At 46.5% G+C, this 20,218-nt stretch overlaps 6 protein-coding genes across 6 annotated transcripts; 2 read left to right on the top strand and 4 right to left on the bottom strand.

Moving 5' to 3' along the window:
- Positions 1-119: 119 nt before the first annotated feature.
- On the top strand, positions 120-2,332 carry NEUTE1DRAFT_123651 (uncharacterized protein; the record flags this gene model as incomplete). Its single annotated transcript, XM_009854712.1, has 2 exons — positions 120-1,470; positions 1,551-2,332. 2 exons carry the CDS (start codon positions 218-220, stop codon positions 1,927-1,929), a joined length of 1,632 nt encoding a protein of 543 aa, XP_009853014.1.
- A 1,833-nt stretch (positions 2,333-4,165) lies between these two features.
- On the bottom strand, positions 4,166-5,346 carry NEUTE1DRAFT_147747 (uncharacterized protein; the record flags this gene model as incomplete). Its single annotated transcript, XM_009854711.1, has 3 exons — positions 4,166-4,335; positions 4,534-4,870; positions 5,032-5,346. The coding sequence occupies 3 exons, from the start codon at positions 5,344-5,346 to the stop codon at positions 4,166-4,168; spliced, it is 822 nt and encodes a 273-aa protein (XP_009853013.1).
- Positions 5,347-6,040: 694 nt separating this feature from the next.
- Positions 6,041-6,968, bottom strand: NEUTE1DRAFT_102597 (uncharacterized protein; the record flags this gene model as incomplete). Its single annotated transcript, XM_009854710.1, has 3 exons — positions 6,041-6,541; positions 6,648-6,809; positions 6,843-6,968. 3 exons carry the CDS (start codon positions 6,966-6,968, stop codon positions 6,041-6,043), a joined length of 789 nt encoding a protein of 262 aa, XP_009853012.1.
- A 1,086-nt stretch (positions 6,969-8,054) lies between these two features.
- Positions 8,055-9,896, bottom strand: NEUTE1DRAFT_147746 (purine permease; the record flags this gene model as incomplete). Its single annotated transcript, XM_009854709.1, has 1 exon — positions 8,055-9,896. The coding sequence occupies one exon, from the start codon at positions 9,894-9,896 to the stop codon at positions 8,055-8,057; it is 1,842 nt and encodes a 613-aa protein (XP_009853011.1).
- A 2,616-nt stretch (positions 9,897-12,512) lies between these two features.
- On the bottom strand, positions 12,513-14,313 carry NEUTE1DRAFT_47419 (uncharacterized protein; the record flags this gene model as incomplete). The annotated part of the gene is made up of 2 exons (XM_009854481.1): positions 12,513-13,960; positions 14,049-14,313. 2 exons carry the CDS (start codon positions 14,311-14,313, stop codon positions 12,513-12,515), a joined length of 1,713 nt encoding a protein of 570 aa, XP_009852783.1.
- Positions 14,314-15,037: 724 nt separating this feature from the next.
- Positions 15,038-15,982, top strand: NEUTE1DRAFT_102594 (uncharacterized protein; the record flags this gene model as incomplete). Its single annotated transcript, XM_009854708.1, has 3 exons — positions 15,038-15,248; positions 15,375-15,807; positions 15,874-15,982. The coding sequence occupies 3 exons, from the start codon at positions 15,038-15,040 to the stop codon at positions 15,980-15,982; spliced, it is 753 nt and encodes a 250-aa protein (XP_009853010.1).
- Positions 15,983-20,218: the final 4,236 nt, after the last annotated feature.

Here is a 20,218-nt window from a genome sequence, read left to right as displayed (position 1 = left end):
CGGAGAAGCTCCACTCTGAATTTGAGGTCCACTGTTCCAGACGTCAACCAATGCGCCTGCCGCCAACAACTCCAAGAGGGTCGCATCCCATCTTCATCCCCAAAACAACAAAAACAACAAAAAAAACATTTCAGGTTCATCAAGCGTGCGGCTGGCGAGCAACCCATCACCACAAATTCAGCAAGCCGCAGCAGAACTAAACAGAATTCAAATAGCCATGGCCGACTTCAACGAATACCCAGCAAACCTGTCAGTCAAAGACGCCCTCATCGTCCGCCAAGTCGCCGAACCAGACCATGCCGTCGTCCCCTACACCGGCGAGGATCTAAGCCGACCACGACTCGGGCCCGCCAACCCTTTCCGCGACGATACCGACTCGGCTCCTACTGCGGTTGGCACCAAGAGGAAGAACGTCCTGACCGGTACTGCGGCCGAGACCTACATCAGCGAACACACCTTCCGCTCCAAGCACCGTGCCATCGAGCGCGGCGGCGGTCCCGCACGCGAACAACTGGGGAGCACCGCCAAGAAGGCGGCGGCTGCGAAGCTGAGGCAACAGAGAGAGGGGAAAGGCAGCGCGACGATTGCGGATGGCGATGGGGCCTACGTCGGGCCATGGGCGAGGTACAAGAAGCAGGAATATGAGGAGGTGAATGAAGAGGAGCTGGGGAGTGATGAGGAGTATGAGATCGTCGAAGAAGAAGAAGGGGAGGAAGAGGAAGACGTGGTAGAGAGCGGGACGGTCGTCAAGGCGCCGACGAAGAACCTGGCGCGGAGGAAAGAGGTGGAAGAGCAGGGTGCGGAGACGACGACGTTCCATGGCACCGAGGAATTCGATTATCTCGGCCGCACATACATGCATGTTCCGCAGGATCTGGATATCAGTCTCACCAAGGACGTCGGGAGCGTCACGAACTTCATCCCCAAGAAGCACATGCATAGTTGGAGGCACCATGCCGGCAAGCCGATCACGGCGTTGCAGTTGTTTCCCAAGTCAAGTCACTTGGGTCTGTCGGGCAGCACGGACAGCACCATCAAGATCTTCGATGTCTATCGCAATCGCGAGCTGTTGCGGACGTATGCGGGCCATTCAAAGGCTATCACCGACTTGTCGTTTAACAGGGACGGCACCAAGTTCCTTTCGGGCTCGTTCGACAGATGGATCAAGTTGTGGGATACAGAGACGGGACAGTGTGTCAACAGGTTCAACACGGGCAAGACGCCGCATGTCATCAAGTTCAACCCGTCGGTGGATCAGGGTCACGAGTTCTTGGCGGGCTTGTCGGATAACAGGATTGTGCAGTACGATAGTCGTGCGGGAGCGGATCCAGTGCAGGAGTACGATCACCACTTGGGCGCCATCAACACTCTCGAATTTGTGGACGAGAACAGGCGGTTCATGTCGACGTCAGATGACCGCTCGTTGAGGGTATGGGAGTATGGAATTCCTGTCGAGATCAAGACTATCAGGTATGTTGTCTTCTTTGTTCTTCCTCCCATTCTCATCCCCCTTGTCAGAAGTAATCACATGCTAACACCCACCCCCTCAGTGAACCCGACATGTTCGCCCTCACCAAATCCACTCAGCACCCTTCGGGCAAGTACGTCCTCTACCAATGCTCCGACAACTCCATCGTCGCCTACTCGTCGGCCTCGGACAAGTTCCGCCAAAACCGCAAGAAGTCCTGGCGCGGCCACAACACCGCCGGCTCCGGCATCGGGCTGGTCTGCAGTCCCGACGGGCAGTTCGTCGCTTCGGGCGATACCGGAGGATATGTCTGTTTCTGGGACTGGAAGACGTGCAAGATGTACCACAAGATCCACGCGGACACGAGTGGTGGAGCCATCAACTGTGTGGCTTGGTCGGAGCAGGAGACGAGTAAGGTGTTTACGGCGGGAGCGAAGGGTGAGATTAGGATGTGGGATTAGACACTGTCCGGTGTCGTGGGTCATTGGGTCATTGGGCCATTTGGGGGGTTTTGATGGCTGTCGTCAGGGATATCGGCAAAGGAAGAAGATTGGAGCGTCTCGGGTGAGAGCAGGCAAAGAATGAGCGATCGGAAAAAGATATTTACAGCATTGCTTGGCGTTGGGAGAAACATGTCGGTAATAATGGGATTGGATTGGCTTTTCAAGTGCAAAGACTTGATTTTGGAGCAGCAGCAGACACCAAGCAAGACACCGGCGAACAGCCGATATTGATCATCCATTCCTGGGCTTTGATTTGTTTTCGTTCATTCGATTGAACTATATACTGGATGTGGAATGAAAATGTGACAGTGACTGGTCGACCGAGTATCTTCTTGGGATGCAGATCAATCCAAGTCATTCACACCACTCGTCCAGCTGTCAGATATTCTCTCTCTACACCACGGCGTCGAGGTTTACTTCCCAAAAAGCCATGAACATTACTTTGCAGCCAAGTGTGTTTGGATTGTTTGGTTGTTCATATGGTTTCGGCACTGTCACTCTCCCTGCCGCTGGTTATTCAAATTGACATCACCTGTCGTATCGTGCACCGCACCGCTTAAGTTTACTTGCTCCCTTCAGCGGGTTCCGGCTCCTCTACCGCTATAACATCATTGCCGGAGTTGTTGTGTTGCGCATCTTCCTCATACCCGTGGGTGTGTGGTTGGCTTATAGTGCCACCAGGTATTGGAAAAAAAACTGTCGCTAAAGCGTTCTCATTACAACCGAAATACCTACTACTTTCGTAAAGAATGAGAGGGTAGTTCCTGCTACATAACTTAAAGAGAAAGAAGGAAGGATAAAAGGATAGAAAAAGTTCAAGCTTAGAACTATATAAGAAAAAAAAAAAGAAACAAAAAAGAGTGGACAATACCGGATTCGAACCGGTGACCTTTCACAAAGGCGCATCTGTGGAATAATGCGAAGCGAAAATCATACCCCTAGACCAATTGCCCTTGGATTGTTACTAGACTTCCAAAATCCCAAGCCTATATTTGCTGTAACACATAGTGCTCACGCATAGTACAAACATGTACAGTTATAGTCAGAGAGAAATACTGTCACCCTTACCCCATTAGATATGTGAGGGAGGGATATTGTGTTTTTATTTTATTTTATTATGACTTTAGTATCCGTCTCGTTAATATTCGTAAGGAGAACCTCTATTCGCACGGGGATGAAACTCTATTCGCATGGGGATCCACTTTTGCTTTTCTAAGTATAACTTGGTCAGACATTGTTGTATGAGGCTGAGGGTAGTACCAAATTACTCGTTGATTTTTTGCGGATTTTTCGGTTTAGGTTCCAGTTTCATAGTTCGAGATATGACCTAGATCTTACTTTTCTAGATTTTTGCATCAAAAATCTTCTTTATTATTTTTAATAGTTCAGTTTCTTTCTCCTGAATTTTCACGAGCTACTAAAGACCTACAGCTCTTAGAAAAGCTATAGTAAATAGAGAAAAAAATAAGAAAAAATATGATATACTTTACTACCCTGTCCTAGATTTTTTAAGGTATAAAAAGACATAGTTAAGTTTCACTTTTTGACCCCCGTGCAAATAGAGTTTTATCCCCGTGCAAATAGAGTTTCTCTTAGTAAGATGTTAAAGCAAAAAGTAACATCGTGGTGGCAACCAGTAATAAGTAAACCGAGCACGTCTAAATTCCGATCTTTGTACACCTTTCAAGACGGTTTCATGCATTGCTTTCGCTATCAGATAAAGGGAGGTATCTAAAAATGAATAGTAACTCCCCGACTCCGTCAACCGTCAAAAGCCTGCAGATTTCCTCCGCCCCCAGATGGCTAGACATGGATGTGGAAAGGGAGGGGGAAAAAAAAAAAAAAGAAGCCCACTAAAGCATTGCCATGATAGGTATACATCCTCACAAACGGCTTCCCTTCCCTTCCTTGGATAGATAGATACATATCCTTTGTGATCGCCACTCAAAATACCATCCACAAAGATCGCCTGCTCCCTTGCTCTCCCAGTTCGGGATGCTTCGAAATTCGAGGAAAGAACGGAGGCTCCAAGAAGATGAACTAGCAGCAGCAGTAGCAGCAGCACCACCATCAGCAGTAGCGTACCAATGTACAGCAGCAGCAACAGAATAAGTACGAACAGTAACACCAAATACGCCAGCTAAGCATCTGATCTGATCTGTTCTGATCTAATCAGCTCAAGCCAACTCAAAACTCAAAACTCAAGCATATGACTGCTGGTAAACACCTGCTTCATGCGCTTCTGGACCGTGTCGAACGGCATGAAGCTGCACGACTCGCTCTCCAAGTGGCTGATGATAGAAGCCAACGTCTTGAACTCGGAGGGGCAGTTGCGGTTCGGACAGTGGTAAAGGATGGTGTAGTCTATATAAATTGTAGGAAGATTAGCTGATCCGTTCGCTGCGGAACCAAAATAAAATTCAACGTGATTTTTCGACTCCCGTAGACACGGGCATCCGTCCCTATGTAGGCGGCCGTCCTGAGGACCAAAAAGGTTCGAGAAAAATAGGAAAAGGAAGGGTGCAAGACAGAGAAAAAGAAGGAAAAAAGAATCAAACTCACGAGCCGGCGAATTCAAATGTTTATTCAAATCCGCCCTAGTCCTGCACACTCTAGCGCATAAGCCACACGCCCAGGCGAAGCCGTTCCAGGCGCTGTCCGTGCATGTCCAGCGGTCCGGCTTCGACTCGCCGCCGTGCCAGCTAATGAGATTCTTGCAGATGAAGCCGCGCGGGTCCCTTTGGCGGACGATTTCAAAAATAGTATCACGGTTCAGAGACGGAGCGCTGCGGCAGCCGTTCGTCTCCAGGTGGGTGGTCAGGCCGGCCACGGTGGTGAAGCAGTTGCGGCAGTAGGGACAGTCGATGTTTTGGCCGCGGTGGATGCGGGAATTGAGGTGCTGTGATAGAATAGGGGTTAGAGGCAGCTAAGGATGAGAGGGAGGGAGCGAGGGGGAAATTATCTGGCTGGGGTTTGATGACAGATGTCTTCTTTGGGACGGAAAGTACTGGGGACCTCGGGAGCCACTTTGCTGAGCGGAACATCAAGGTAGGTACCTACCTGCTTGATATTGTTGGTGTTTTGGAAAAACTTGTCGCAATCGGCGCAATAGTTGTGATCCTCGACCTCGTGCTCGATAAGACCCTGCTCGCTGCGATACTTGTTGTCGCAGACACGGCACTCATGGCCAACATGACCCTTGGCGTTCATATGCTGCCAGCGAGCAGCATCGCCGTTGAAGGTTGCGAGGCAAGTATCACAACCGTACCTCGCGTATTCGTGCGCAGCCTCATGGTCGTAGTAGTCATCCAGATGCTCTTTAAGACCATCCTCATCGTAGAACGACTGGTCGCATGTATGGCAGAGGTAAACCATGATGACGGTAGCTGGAGGAAAATACCGAGAGAATGACAAAGTGATGACAGCAGTTGATAACGAGATGGACGGGCGTGGCGTCCAGATCTTCTCTAGCCCCAGGCCTGTTCTTGATATCCAGCCGATGCGAGATCAGTTCCAAAAGGCAGTTTGAGTGAGACAAACGATCCAGAAAGAGAAGAGCAACAGGGAAGTCTTGGAAAAATAACATAATTTACTGAAAGCGCAGGAGACTGTGCGGGGACAGATCAACGCCATGTTTTGAAGCTGTCATTCACTGGTAACACTCCTGCAGTCGGGGTTGACTGACATCGGACTGTGGGCCTCCCGCATCGACAGCTGCAGATGGGTACTGCAAATCAACAACAACGGAAAACTGACATAAAATTCCTGTAATGCGATTTGCGATTTAATGTCCTGGGTTGTCCGATTGGAATACCGTAGGTAAATGCGGAAGTATGGTCATGATGTTTGAGCGTCTCGTCATTTTCATGTGATGTTGTTGCCAAATATCCTTTGTCCCCCTCTCCAGCGGGTATAAACACCTTGCCCAATTTCTTTGTCTTTTTTTTCTTCTTCTTTTCTCCCCTTTGAGGCTCCATCGCTCCTCAAGCACATCACGCCTTCCCCTTCTCCAAAGCCGTAGCCAGCCCACTGCTCAGCAGTCGGCTCCAGTAGCCAACGGCCCAGATACTCAGTAACCAATCAGCCGGTTACCATTGACCATGCCGTGGATACTTTTCTGCACCTGCTCAAACCGCATGGCGCCGCACTTTTCGCTCTCAAGGTGGTTGATGATAGCAGCCAACGTCTTAAAGTCCTGGCGACATGAACGGTTGGGGCAATGGTAGAGGTTTTGTTGATGAGCAGGCGAATTCAGATGCTGATTCAAACCATGGCTGGTGTTAAACCCCTTATGGCACAAGTAACACTCCCACCGGTACCCGTTCCAGGCCCGATCGGTGCAAGTGTACGTGTTTTGGGAGGTACCCTCCCAGCCGATGAGCTTCTTGGAGATGAGCCCACTGGGATCCTTGGACCGGACGAACTGGTAGATGGAGTCGCGGTTCAAAGAGGGGGCGTTTCGGCAACTGCCGCTCTCCAGGTGGTGTGTCATACCCGTGGCGGTGGTGTAGCTGTTGGGGCAGAAGGGACACTTGATTTCTTGGCCACGGTGGGTGCGGGAGTTGAGGTGCTATGTGACGTGATATCAATTAGTCCAAGTTTGGAGTTTGACTTGATGGATTTCGGTTGCCGACCCCTTGAAGACTTGCTGGGTTGGTCTGTCGTCATATACATACCTGCTTGATATTGTTGATGCTTTGGAAGAAGCGATCACACTCTCGGCAGAAGAAGTGAGCCTCAACTTCGTGCTTGGTGCGGGCATCTTCGGTGACGAAAAGGCGTCCACAATCATCACACTCGTAGCGAGAGTGACCCTTGATCCTCGCATGTTCTAAGAGCTTTTATTCCTTGCGGAAGGCTGAGGAGCAGACGTAGCACCCAAAACCATCAGTGCCAGGATAGTGATCCTCCCACTCGCAGTGGTCGTAGAGATCATCCTCATCGTAGAAGCCCGAAGTGCAGTCTGCGCACCAAAAAACTTTGCGATAGACAGTCATGTTGGCAATATCGAGCGGATATGGTAGGCTGAGGGGAGAGAAGAGTATGGCGAGGTTTCTCGACGACGTGGCGATTCAGTAAGAGTGATTGTTTCCACAACGAAAATGTCGAATTTGGTATCAGGACCGTCGCTGGTGCCGATCTACCAAAGGGTCTAAAACACGAAGGAAACGTTGAGAAGAACAACGACGAGGTCCTTGATCCTTAGAAGGACAATCAAATGGACTCTTTCGCGGGGAAGGTGACTGGGGAGGGTGTTCCTTTCCTAGGTATCAAAATAAAAAGGAAAGGAGTGTTAATCACTTTCAGAGGTCGTTTGTCAACACCGAAAGCGGTGGGCCTCCCGCATGGGCATGGATAACCAGGGTGGGGCATCACTTTTTCCACATGTTACAGATCATAAACTCTAACGGTAACCAACATCAAAGAGGAAGGAAGGGGATTCCTTGCTTCGTGAACAGGCCCCGCATCTGACCGTCACCCCGCCGGCACATCCATTCGCAGCCTACCTCTAGGTACCTACCTACTTACCAAGCAAGCTTTACTAGCAACCATTGTAGCTGCCGAAATGCTTGCAACCACCAGACATATCATGATCTGAAGGTTCGTCAGTCCACAGTAGGCAAAGGGAACGTAAGTAAGCTCTTTGCAAGGTACCTCTAGCGATGATAGAGCTCATCGATCTCTTCCAATGTTCATTCATACTGTGACTGCCGCGTGGAGCCAGTCACTCTTCCCTTCCCTTGCAACTATATACATGTACAACATTAACACATTCGTCGTTCCCAAAAATTCATCGTACAAACCGTCCTAGCTATGTTCCAAGCCCAGGAGTGACGAAACACCAATATCTTTCGGTGTCGACGTCCCAAGTGGTATCTCCATCATAAACAATCTACCCAACCATCCCTATCCATCCAATCCCATCCCAGATTAGTGATCTTCAAATGGCATATTTCAGCAACATTGAAAGATCGAAGAAGAGACAAAAAAAACCCGAACCCAGCCAACCCGCGAAAGTCCTGTTAAAGAAACTCCTTTTTATCATGCCCCGAACCCATACCCACAGACCTAAAGAACCACTTTCAAGCCTCTTTAACCGTTTTTCCCGATCCGCCCTCCACCGGCCTGATATCATCACTACCGACCCCGCTGGCGCTAAAGCTTCCCTTTTCCGGCACCATACCCGCGGGCGCGCCCTCTTTGGAAAGCGCCACGCCGGTAGGCAAGCCCTCGACAGCCTGGTCATCGATATCCTCAAACTCATAAGGGATCACCAAGTTCAGAAACATGGTGAACAGCGCGGTAACGGCGAAGCCGGTCTCCATGATGAGCTCGATGGCGTCCAGGAAACCCTGAAGCGACTTGTTGTCGCCCTTGTAGGTGAAGAAGGTGGCAAAGTAGGTGGGCACGAGCGTGGCGCCGTAGCCGAGAGCCAGACCGGCGGTCAGCACGAAGCGGTTGCGGCGGTTGAATGGCACACCGCGGGCGATAATGGCGATACCTGAGACGGCAACGGAGGTGAAGAGGAAGGTGGTCATTCCGCCGATGACGGAGGAGGGGATAGCGACGAGGGAGGCGGCGAATTTGGAGAAGACGCCCATGATGATGAGGAAGAAGCAGCAGCAGAAACCAGCGGTTCGGTTGGCACATCGGGTCAAGGCAATGACACCGTTGTTTTGTGCGAAAGTCGTCATGGGCGTGATGGTGCACAGAGCGGCGAGGATACCGTTGATGCCGTCCGCCAACACACCGCCCTGGACACGGCTCTCGTAGATCTCACCCTCGACCTCCAGACGGGACACATCGCAGGTGGCAGTGATGTCACCGACGGCCTCGCAGGCGCAGACAAGGTAAACGGCTAGTAAGGGCAATACGAGTGGACCGTACACCGTGAGCTTGAAGGTATGTACCCACATAAAGGAGGCGACAGGAGCGGCGTCAATGCTGGAGCGGTCAAAGTAGCCGCAGGCAGCAGCGACGATGCAGCCGACGAGCAGACCGAGAATGACGCTCGTGGATTTCATGATGGGGGAACCGAACCGCTCACAGAAGATGATGGTGACGAAGACGAGGAAGCCCAGACCCAAGTACTCGGCCGAGCCCCAGGGAAGAGCGTGAGGGGCGCCAACATTGGGGCACACCACGTACTCGGGAAGGGGGTTGGCGGCCGCGCAAGAGCCAGAACCGCCAGCCCAGTTCTGGAAGCCAGACTGGATGAGGCTGATGCCGATGAGCATGACGGTGGGGCCAGTGACGATGGGCGGGAACATGCGCAGCATGTACTTGGGCGGCAGGAAGGAGAGCAGGACTTCAAGCAAGGCGCAGACAGCAGCTGTGCCGAGGATGGCTCCGTAGCCGTCGGGGCAGGGCAGGCGAGTGCCGTCTGCGGCGGTGGGGCACATGCCGTTGGCGTACATCTGGTTGAAGGTCCCGGTGGCAACGGGGATGATGGCGAAGGAGATGCCGACGACGGAGATTAGGCCCGTTCCAATGTAGTAGGGCGTCTTCAGGATACGGAATCGGGCTATTTGAATGCAGGACAGCAGGCCAGAGACAATGAGGGCGCTCGAAACGAGGTATTGCGATTGTTCAGCGGTGAAGTTGGCACCACCTCCTCCGGCAAGAATGATGGGAGGAGTGATGATGCCAGCCAACATGGCGAGTGAATGCTGGAAACCAAGGATAAGGGCGAGGAGGACGGGCATCCTGTCGTTGAGGCCGAAGAAGACGGCGGGCTTGTTGATCTTTCTCATGAAGGGCAGGTTGGGCCTGAAGAGAAAGCCATAGTCGTAGTCGCCTAGCCATCCCTCCTTGGTGAGAAAGGTGTGGGCGAGGGTTCGTGTGAAGCCAGTCACTCGGTCGCCGATGGTCCTCTTTGGCATCGCATGAGGAGCGATGTGGGAGGGACCCTGGTCCTCATCCATGGTTGCGGTTTGTTGTGATGAGGGTGTCAAAGTCTCAATGGGTTGTCAAAAGGGGTCTGATTGTCGATGGAAATGGTGATGATAGAGGATGACTCGAAGTCGAAGGTGCCCGGGCCGACGTTGAGCCAATTAAAGACGGCAACTAACAACAGCAACGATGAGATGAACCGAGGATGGAGGATGATGGGACTGTGGCACCGCGATGGTGATATATCGTTCCTGGTAGACTGTACGATGGCCGGAGAAGGGGGGCAACCAACAATAAGCCGTCCAGACGGGCGCGGTGCCCCCCTCCGAATCTTCGAAAGAAGGACGAAGACGGATTGTCTCGCCGCCGTGGCTTGCGTAAAATACTTTTGTCGAGTATCCGCTCCTAACGGTTACGGGGTGCCAAGGCTGAGGTGGATTCCCCCAAAGGAGATCTTATCGGCGGCTGGCTCCACTCAGCTACCCACCCGTCAGGGGCGGACATGCCCCCGAGTGGCCACACTCCAGATAAGCAATCCCCAATCAACGCTAAAACACCAACGCTAACCTCGGTTTAGGCAGTGTTGCGGCCGCTGATAGGGACGGCGATAGTTCGACTACCATAGGTAAGTGTAAGTGATATCATTGATAAGTGCCATATTGCCTGCTTTACCTAATTCCTGCTTCTCACCAATCTGGCACTCCTCAAATGCGAGTTTCCAAATCGGTGACGGGATCCTCTCAGCTGGAAATCATCAACACCAAGCAAGTGATACTTCCCCGGATCCAGCCGACGGATGAGTCCAGCAACCCGGCGACGTCCCCATCGTTCAAATCTTTAGCCTCATTACAGTTGCAAGTCGGCCAAGTCCATGTTCCCAAACGACGGGCCCAAGGCAACGTGGTGTGGACAATAGGCGAGAGGCGAGACGGCTCTGAGCGCAAGGGTCCTTCCCTATTGAATTCGGCGGAATCCAACCAACGAGTGTAACGATACTTTCATGTCGCCTCATCGCCGTCGTCTTCGTCCTCTTCGTCGTCGTCTTCGTCGTCGTCTGGGATGGTGTTGAGCTTTCGTTCCCAGGCATCACGAAGAGCCGTAGGAAATCCCCGATACCGCTCTCGCCACCCGGACGGCTCCTTCGACAGCTTCATTAACATAGTGATCAGGTACCTATGTAGGTAATCATGCATTGATCTTACCAGAATTTTCCTCTCTCCAGACATCCAGTCTTAACACCTTTTCCATGTCAACATGACCAATACCACTGATGTGCCAGCAAGAACAACAAGTGAACGGTCTCGACCTTCATTCAGCTTTCGTCCAGTCCCGATGTAACTTTCAATTCCCAATTGAGTCCCAAGGGCGCCCTTCCAACTCCATCTACCACGCGATTCCTTACCATATGCACCCACCATATGCAAAAAAGCGTGGGGGGCATGGTAGGTACATTGGCGCATTGTGGGGAAATCGTCATCTCATCAGCCATTCAACCACTCCCTTTCTCCTCGACCCGTTCAGCTCCTCGGCCAAAAGCGAACGAAGTCGCAGACTGCAGCCCCGGACAAAACCAGAAGGGTGGGAGACCTTACTCCAAAAACGAGCGAACAAATTAGGGTCCGGGTTCAAATCAGAAGGAAGCCCAGCTCCCAGGTACCTTATTCCAACATCGTCGTTGGATAGAGATAAGCCAACCCCAGCCAACTCGGCACTGAGACGAGGTGATTGGTCGATCGATTTGGGTACCTAACTAACCCGTTTCAACAGGGCTTGGCCTGGGCCTTCCATCCTCTCCTGTACACTATCTCAGTCAAGTCTTTGGGTGTAGGTAGGGTATCTAAAGGTACATAGTTACCATTGCTACACTAGATTTAAGTACGCCCGGCATGTGGCGGACAGCCGAGATCGGGGGGCGTTCGGATGTCTCCGATGTCCTATCCTGCCATATCAGCACTTGTCTGTGTGTGGGTGTTTCTTTGCTTTCAGTTGGGAGTGACTTTGCAATCGGGGTTTTCATTTTTTTTTTTTTTTTTTCCCTAAGCAGCTTCGTCGACTGTTTTGATCAAGCTGTGAGGCCTATTGAAGCATGGATAATTGAACAAAGAGAATCTCTTATCATTTTATGATGGTATCCTTGACTGGACGCAAAGCTTTTTCGATGTCAATTCTTTGTTGCATAAACGCGAGTCTTCTTGGGGAGCTCATTTGCAAACTTCAATATCCGCCATATTTTCCTTTGACCTTCTGCTCTGCTTAGTGATTGATACTTTGGTGGGTCAGGTCAGAAAAGGTCCTCAAGTCAAGTGGAAGGGAAGGATTGAAACATTTATGCATTATACATTACTACTACCTGGTACATCGAGGTCTTTTGGGAGTTGGTGGCCGTGGAAAAGCTGGAGCCTCCCGTTTGTGTACATGATTCTTTGAATTTTCCCCAGCCAGAACACTGTCAGTGGGTGCCATCTCTCCTTTCTTCCCACCGGCCTGGTCTCAATTGAACTTGCCCTGGCTGACTTGGCAATTGTAAAAAAACAGAACCCAAAGCTACCGCTCACAATGGTGTAGTAAGTGGCAGCCCTTGACAGAGATTTAACCATAGACCTAGTACAGTGTACGCAATTTGGAACCTCCCTGGCTTACTCTGCTTGTTATTCAGGGGGCGCGGCCCCATTTTCACTATGCGCCTGCTCGGCATCTTTCTCCTTCTTGCCATTCTGGGAAGCCTCGATCTCCTTCTCACCCTCCTTTTGGCACACATCAAGTGCCGGAGCCTGAAACTGCTTCTCATACTCGTCAAGAGCCAATTGCCAACGAATTTCTTCCGACAGAAGGAAGTGCGCTTCGTTCTTGCACACAAATTCTCTCAACTCTTTCATCCCCTTGCTATAGAGCTTGAGCTCAGCGAGATATTCTCGGTACATTTTTCGAATATGCTGAACTTGATACACAAAGAGAATCCTCTTTTGTTTCTCCTCAAAGCCCGCCGTAAGCTGCCGCCATGCCCTCCACATAAGCTCGCATAATTGGTCAGTGTCCTTCCGTTTGATCTCGAACGGATTTGCTGCTGCCCACTCACACATCTTCTCTGGCATTTCGTTGATTTCAAAGAAGTTGTCGAGTGTGGAGACGACGTCCGGAAGGAGGTAGTCTGTCACGAGTCGATCGTACTCTTTCTCTATTTCGAACCGATCGAGGAACGAACCCCTGCGCTGCCAGATCTCGTGAAGTAATAGCAGGGCGTGCTCTCTCTTGATCCCTGACATGGAGTCGTTGTCCGCAGTTTTGTATATGACTGCTTTCGCTTCCTCAAATGTCTTTGCCTTTGTAATCTCAGACGTCGAGTATGCGGTCTCGGCTACTCTCTGCCAGTCCAGCCATAGCGAGGCGTCTGCGAGGGCAAATTGCTCATGCATGACTTTGAGGTCAATGGGATTGTCCACCCAACGGTAGGCTTCATCGAACGGGTGACCCAACGTCTTCTCACGCTGATATGTAACGGCACCAAATAGGTTGACGCCAACCGAGTCCTTATCCTGAGTTTGGCAGCAAATGTGGAGATACCATTTGAGCAGTAACATGTATCCTGCGACGTAATGCTCAAATAAAGTGCTGCCTATTCTCTCTTGTGGTTTTTGAGCAAGCAGTATGACAACTTCCAAAAAGCCACGAGCTAAGGCCGAGCTAGTAACCTCCAGTTGCAAGGGTGAATCACGGCCCCAGGGGCTCAATACAGCCGGAAGTTTCTGTGATTCGTGCAGAATTCTTTTGAGCTGACCGGGATTGTTGTTCCACAGACTGTTGTGAAGTGTGAGGCTAAAGGGACTCCTGATCGTCAGATGTCTTGTCTTGGTAACAGCAGGCCGCGAGTCCTGGTGCAAGAGAAAATTCATGATCTCTTTCCGCTGGATTGGAGTTCCGATCTTCTTGAACCGCCATTTCGAATTTGGCTCGGTCGGGTTTACTGGAGCAGCTTGGAGCACCAGTTCTCTTCGCTTTCTAAGGTTGCGCATGAGGGCGGCGGCATATTCCGCCGATGGCTGCAGGAAGAGACCGGGAGAAAGCTGTGGTTCCACGAAGGAAAATGTCTCGTGAGGAACTGTCGTCGCGTACGCATCAGCATCCGAGCATTAGAACGCAGAAACGAGACAGGAGATAAGAGACTCGGCTCTGGAATGTTCACGTACCGAAGCGCGTCCAGATCATCTTCTCGGCCAGCCAGGAGCAGTATGATTCTGAGATAGCGGGCGGCGCCTTGTTGGAAGCCACCAGTTGTCGGAGTACCTCTTTCTTAGCAAGGTCGAAGAGAGCTCCAACGCCATCCGGATTCAGTCTGGCGTTCTCTGCCACGAGTTTGAGGACAATCTGACTGCGTCGTTCCTGATCAGGACAGGCAATAGGAGCCAAAGATGGGGCTGGTAATGCCTTGTTGGAGGCATCTGGAGCCGACATTGTTCTGAGCAAATTAACGACCGACAGTAGAAGTTTGTTGTTGATTCTTGCGAGGTTTATGGGTGAAGCTGACCACAAAAATCAGAATTGCTTTTGGTTGAAGAACGGAAAATAAGTGCTGGAAGTGGAATCGAAACAAAGAAAGGCTTGGTTCGATCGATGACCCCTTGAGGAAAATTCAGCAACGAAGGAAGGTGTGACGGTGTGGAAGAAATTTGAGCCACTGAACTGCGCGGCACGCCTGAGCCCGCCGCGTCATTAAGAGCAGGTACGGTTTCCTAATCGCGTCTGAGCACAGTTAGGTATGGCGCGTCACGAGTGGCGACCTCAAACGGAGAAGGAGATATCTCTTGATTGCCGCCACTTGCCAACCAGGTGCAACTCAATAAGGAGACCTACTTACCTGACTTGAGCTTGACTAGATTTCCACTTCCAGGTGAATGAAACGAACATTATCGACCACCCACCATTCAACCGTGGTTCAGTCACCATTAAGTCAGCACCGACGATAAAGCCTCTCGCTTTCGCGCCTCATCATCGCGCGTTGGAACCAGGCGCTTCTGTTCGCTTTCTCTCAAAAGTCTATACCCCACGAGTGCGCTTCTTAGCAAAGCACCGTCGCCGTCCAGGGAGCTGAAAACCCAGGCGTGATGTAGGTGTGCACTCATTTGACCATCTCGAGGCATTTCCCTGGAATATTGTGGCTTCAACAGGCCCACTGACAATGGCATCTTCGCAACACATTCAGCTCGCACACAAAAATCTAACCAAAGTTGCTTCTACGACGATGAACCTCAAGCGAGACCTGTCCGCGTTCCACCAGGGACAACAGAACACCCAGGGCTCTGCCGACCACCAAAAAGAGGATTCCATTAGTCGGCCGAAGAAAGTGGCCAAGATCGTCAACACCGAACCCACAGACAAGCCTAACGGAGGTGCACAGAGCCAGAAACTAAAAGAGTTTGTTAATCCAAAACCAAGTGGGATACACTTGGCCTTTTCTCTGGAACAAGCTCCGCATGTTAAGTCGCCTGGTGGTGCTGCATGTGTCAACTGCGGAGGAAATGACCATATGGCATCCCGTTGTATCGGCCCATGGGATCCGGTTAGCGGGACGATCAAAGTCTGCGTGCTGTGCAACGATGCTTCCCACGGGCTCGATAACTGTTCAGTCCTCGCAAAGCGCAGTGCGTCAGACCAAAGATTCGTCTTGAGCAGATATCTGATCATCTACCGTGGCGGGCGTCCTCCCATCGAGTCGAGTGTCTGCTGGGTCGACTTGCTAAGCTCTACAGAGTACAAAGAAGTGTTGGCCAAGCATTCGTCGGAGAAGGGCGACAAGCTCTATCCTTGGACAAGAGCGTTCGCAATCAGTCAACACACAAACAAATTGTGGAAGCGCTACAGCTATTCTCAAGGAGATGACTCAAAAAGGACGTGGTGGCCCGAGGACCCCAAGACTAACTCGGAGGCTGAAGTCCAGAAGAACATCTAGTTACTCAAACAGACTGAGTCCGCGTCCGTTTTGAAAGCAGCGGCCCGTCAAAAGATGATGGAGAGCGAGTCAGAGAGGGAGTGGGAGTTGACTGCAGCCGGCCTGAAAGCGTGGCCTGACATCTTCAAGATTGCTCCAAAGTTGAAGGCTTTTATTGAGAAGGAAGACAATTGAGTGTGTAAGAGATCCTGGCATTTGGAGCCATACGCGGGGGAATTTGCACCACGTACTTTAACCGAAGGGGAGAAAGCTCACACCAAGATTTGACGAACGTTTGAGCAGAATTTGCGGTGCAAGTATGACTCAAGTCGTGTCACAAATGGATTGAATAGGATGTAAGCATGTGGTGTCGTGAGTATAGGAAGCGAACAACGGTCGAGACTCGAGATAGTGGAGGGACAAAGAGAGCAAAACCCACCCAAGGAGCTGCTCAAAACAACCTTTTCAGGGGTTCCCTTGCAAGCTAAATAAGCTGTAGAGAAGTTCGGAAAAGCCGGTAACAATTTGCTTGAGAGAGTTAGGTGGTACTGTACATAGTTAGTTGTAAAATAACTTGCTGTTTCGTGTGTTCTCATCGAGTGTCTCATGGGATCCATGGATGGGTGTAATAAGAAATGGATGGGTGAACCCATGCTTCATCCTGTGTGTCAGTGGCTACTGTATACTTAGGTGGCAGATCCAGAGGTTATTCTCAACAAGGCCCTATGGCGCAACGGTAGCGCGTTCGACTCCAGATCGAAAGGTTATCCGTTCAAATCGGGTTGGGGTCAACTTCTATTTTTTGCGAGTTTTTCCTCGTCATTAATGCTCGCCACACTTGTTTTGCTAGTTTGGTCTTCTTTTTATCTTTTTAATTTTTCTTTTAAATCCTACGTTGCAGTGATACATACCGACACGGACGTCTAGGTATTAACCTTACGATAATAAGTTGCAAGAAATTAGGGTGGCTTTTATGCTGGAGCTAATACGCTATGTTATAGGAACTGGTTGCTACAATTAGGGGTCGATCGGTAATACTTGTAAGCGGTTAAGTAAAGTAATTTTAGTAAAAGTAGTGTAAAAATAAAAAGTCTTACTACATTTATAGGTTATATGATATTTTTTACTATTTTTTTGCCTACTAAAACGAGTAGGGTAGTAAAAATTAGTTAAGATTTTTTATTAGAATTGTTGAAATCCATAGAAAAATATAATTACATAGATAAATATCAACTAGTCTTTTCATAGCGTTTATTTACTTACTTCCTAATATAATAATTCATTTACTTATTTAATCCTTCTATTCTATTGTATTATTGTTTAGTATATTATTAAATAAATATTCCTTAATTTCTATTAAATATACCTCTCTCTCCTCGTAAATTAGTATAGAAAAAGAACTATCCAAATAGTATAAATACTTCCCGTTCATAAAGATAAAGGTAGCTTAATTTATCCGCTCCCCTAACAATTAATTACATATAGGTAACTCTAGAAAATTTATTACTAAAAAGGTTCGTTTATAAGGGATACTATTCGCTACTATATTAAATACTCTTACTATAAATAGTATTATAACAAATTAATAATCTATTATATATACTTAAAATTACTTAAGTTCAAAATTAAACCCCCAAACTTAAACATACAGTGCGTACATCCCCTTATAGATTCTAAAGTTAAAGAAGTCTTTAATAATTTATACAATTAGTACGTTAAAGCAATAACTATACTATTAAAGGAAAGTAATAGCCATTACCTAAATACTTAAAATAAGTGGGCGAATAGCTTTAATTACCTCTACTATAGTAAAAGGTAGTAAAAGAAACCCTAACTAATTTAGAGGATTTAATTATTTAGTCCTTCTAACTACGTAGAATCGCTCGAATTCCTACTATTTAATAAAAGGTATAGAATATTAATACTATTACTATACCCCCTATATTTTAATTTACCTCTTAATAACGTAGCTAATGTATATTTAATCTACCCTAAAAGCGAATTGAACTTTATAAAGTAGTAAGAGGAAACGCTCAAACTTCTCGATATTATTCTAAAATTATATACTTTTAATAATATTAAGTATTTAATTATAATGTATAAGTATAGTACTTTCGTCTTATACGCCCGGCGTATTATAATACTAATTGTAGAACCGGGCTTACATAGTAAATATTTATAAAGCGAACTTTAATTTCTTAATTGAAATAATAGATCTATATTATAATCCCTATTGAATAATTATATTAATTTAATTAATCTATTATACTAAATAAACAATAACGAAATAGTGATAAACTTATTTAATTAATAAGGAAATAATTTAATTATAATAAAATAATATTACGGGTTGTAAACAGGATAGTTATAATTTTAATACCCGGAAGTAGTTAATTTAATTAACTTTCTAAATAATATTTTCAAAAGTAGGGATATTGAGTATATCTTTTATAAATAGTTAGAGGGAGTAAGAGTCGTAGAGAATTGCAAAGGCAAATTTAAAGCAGTTATTAATAATTAAATCTTAAGTAGCGTACTATATTATATTACAAATATTAGTAGTGAACGTATTTATCTTACCTATTTAACCCCCTACTATATTAATAATAACCTTACTAATAATAGTAGTAAGGTTAGTAGAGGTATATTTAATAATACTAGTATCTTTATTAGTCTAGAAGAACGATAGACCGTTAGGTATAGTGAAAGAAATATTAATAATACGACGACTAATATAATTATTAAATTTATTAAAGAAGATATTAATATGCTAAATAGGTTCGATAAAAGTAGACTTCAATTACTATTTTATAGAATTATAAACTTTAAGTAATTATTTATTGCGTATCGCTACTATAGTCGGCGGGGTATAGAGGGGGATAAGGGAGTAGAGAAATACCCTTATAGGATTGCTTTTAAAGAGGGTAAATCCCCTACTATCGAGAAGGATAACCTCGGCGGCGTAGAGGTCGATTTTCTCCTTCTATTAGTCAGTTAATATAAGGGCGTACCGCTATATATCCTCGTATTAATTAACTTATTATTATATACAATTAAAGGTATACCCCTTTATTACGAACTTAAGCGACGTAGGGGCCGCCTAAGTCGCCGGGACCCGATAGCCCCGCCTAAGGATAATAGTATAACCCTTAGAAACTAAATTGATTAGGAAGGGCGCGTAAATATACACGGGCTTACTAAATATACTAACTTACTAATAAATTAGGGTTTATAGTAAGCCGATATTTATTAGTAAACTAAGGCTTATAGTGAGTTAATACTATTAGTAAGCTATTATTATAATAGATATTTAAGAATTAAGGAGTTAGGAATAAATACGGGAGTATATAGGGACGATTGGAGAATTTAGATTATTAAATAGTTTAATAATAATTAATATAATTTAATTATTATTATTAAAATTAGTATTACGAATATATTTATTATAAACCCTTTGGCTTTACCGAATAACTTTAATAATTCTTACTTTTAATTATTTTATTTAAATAAATTAAATTACCATTCGTTATACGTTAATTATTCCCTTTGGCCTATTTTAGATAGTAATTAAAAGTACTTCTTTACTTTACTATATCTACTATTAGAAATAATAACGACCCTATTTACTAGGGTAACCCTACGAACCTCGCTATTATATACTAATAGTTTAAAGTTATATAGAATTATATCCGCTAATTTAAGGCTTAATTCGAAGTAGGATCTAGTATTCCTGAAGCGAAAATAGGAGAGGATATTCCGTTTATTAACCGCCTCAAATTTAAATTAGCTGTATTTAAGGAGTATAATAGATAGTAGTTTACTTTTATAGGATTTTTAATTTAAATATAAACCTATTTTTACTTTTATAGAAATTAATTTAACTTTGAATTTAATAAGGTAGTTTATATAGGGATTAAGTTAGTAGATAGGGCCTTTACTTAGTACGAACCTATCCTTAAAAATTTCTACAAAAATAAGGATTATATTTCAGACTTTAATAAAAAGATTTTAGGTAATTATAATAAATTTATTAAGGCCTTTATTTAAATTTTTAGAGAAAAAGATAAAACTTATTAAATTTAAAAACGTTTAATTTAATTTCAATAGACTAAATTTACCTTAACCTATATTACATTCTTTAAATAGGATACTTTTTATAATAATATTAACGACGACGGGCTAATATAATTGTTTTATACTAGCCTTAAGGAAAGAATTAAAAATAAGCTCTATAAGGAAGACCGTCCTAAAACTATTAATATATATATTAATATAACTATTCGTATTAATAATCGGCTATTCTAACGGGAGTAGGAAAGGAAAGGAAGAGTAATTCCCTTTATTCCTTCTAAAATTTACTATACTAATATTAAAAAAAAAGAATTTGGGGAATTTATTTTTCAAGAACTATTTACTTAGGACTTATAGAAA

Source organism: Neurospora tetrasperma (genome assembly GCF_000213175.1).
Source record: "Neurospora tetrasperma FGSC 2508 unplaced genomic scaffold NEUTE1scaffold_5, whole genome shotgun sequence".
Lineage (NCBI taxonomy): Eukaryota > Fungi > Ascomycota > Sordariomycetes > Sordariales > Sordariaceae > Neurospora > Neurospora tetrasperma.
The sequence above is the reverse complement of the archived record's forward strand: the minus strand, read 5'-3'. Positions and strand labels throughout refer to the sequence as shown.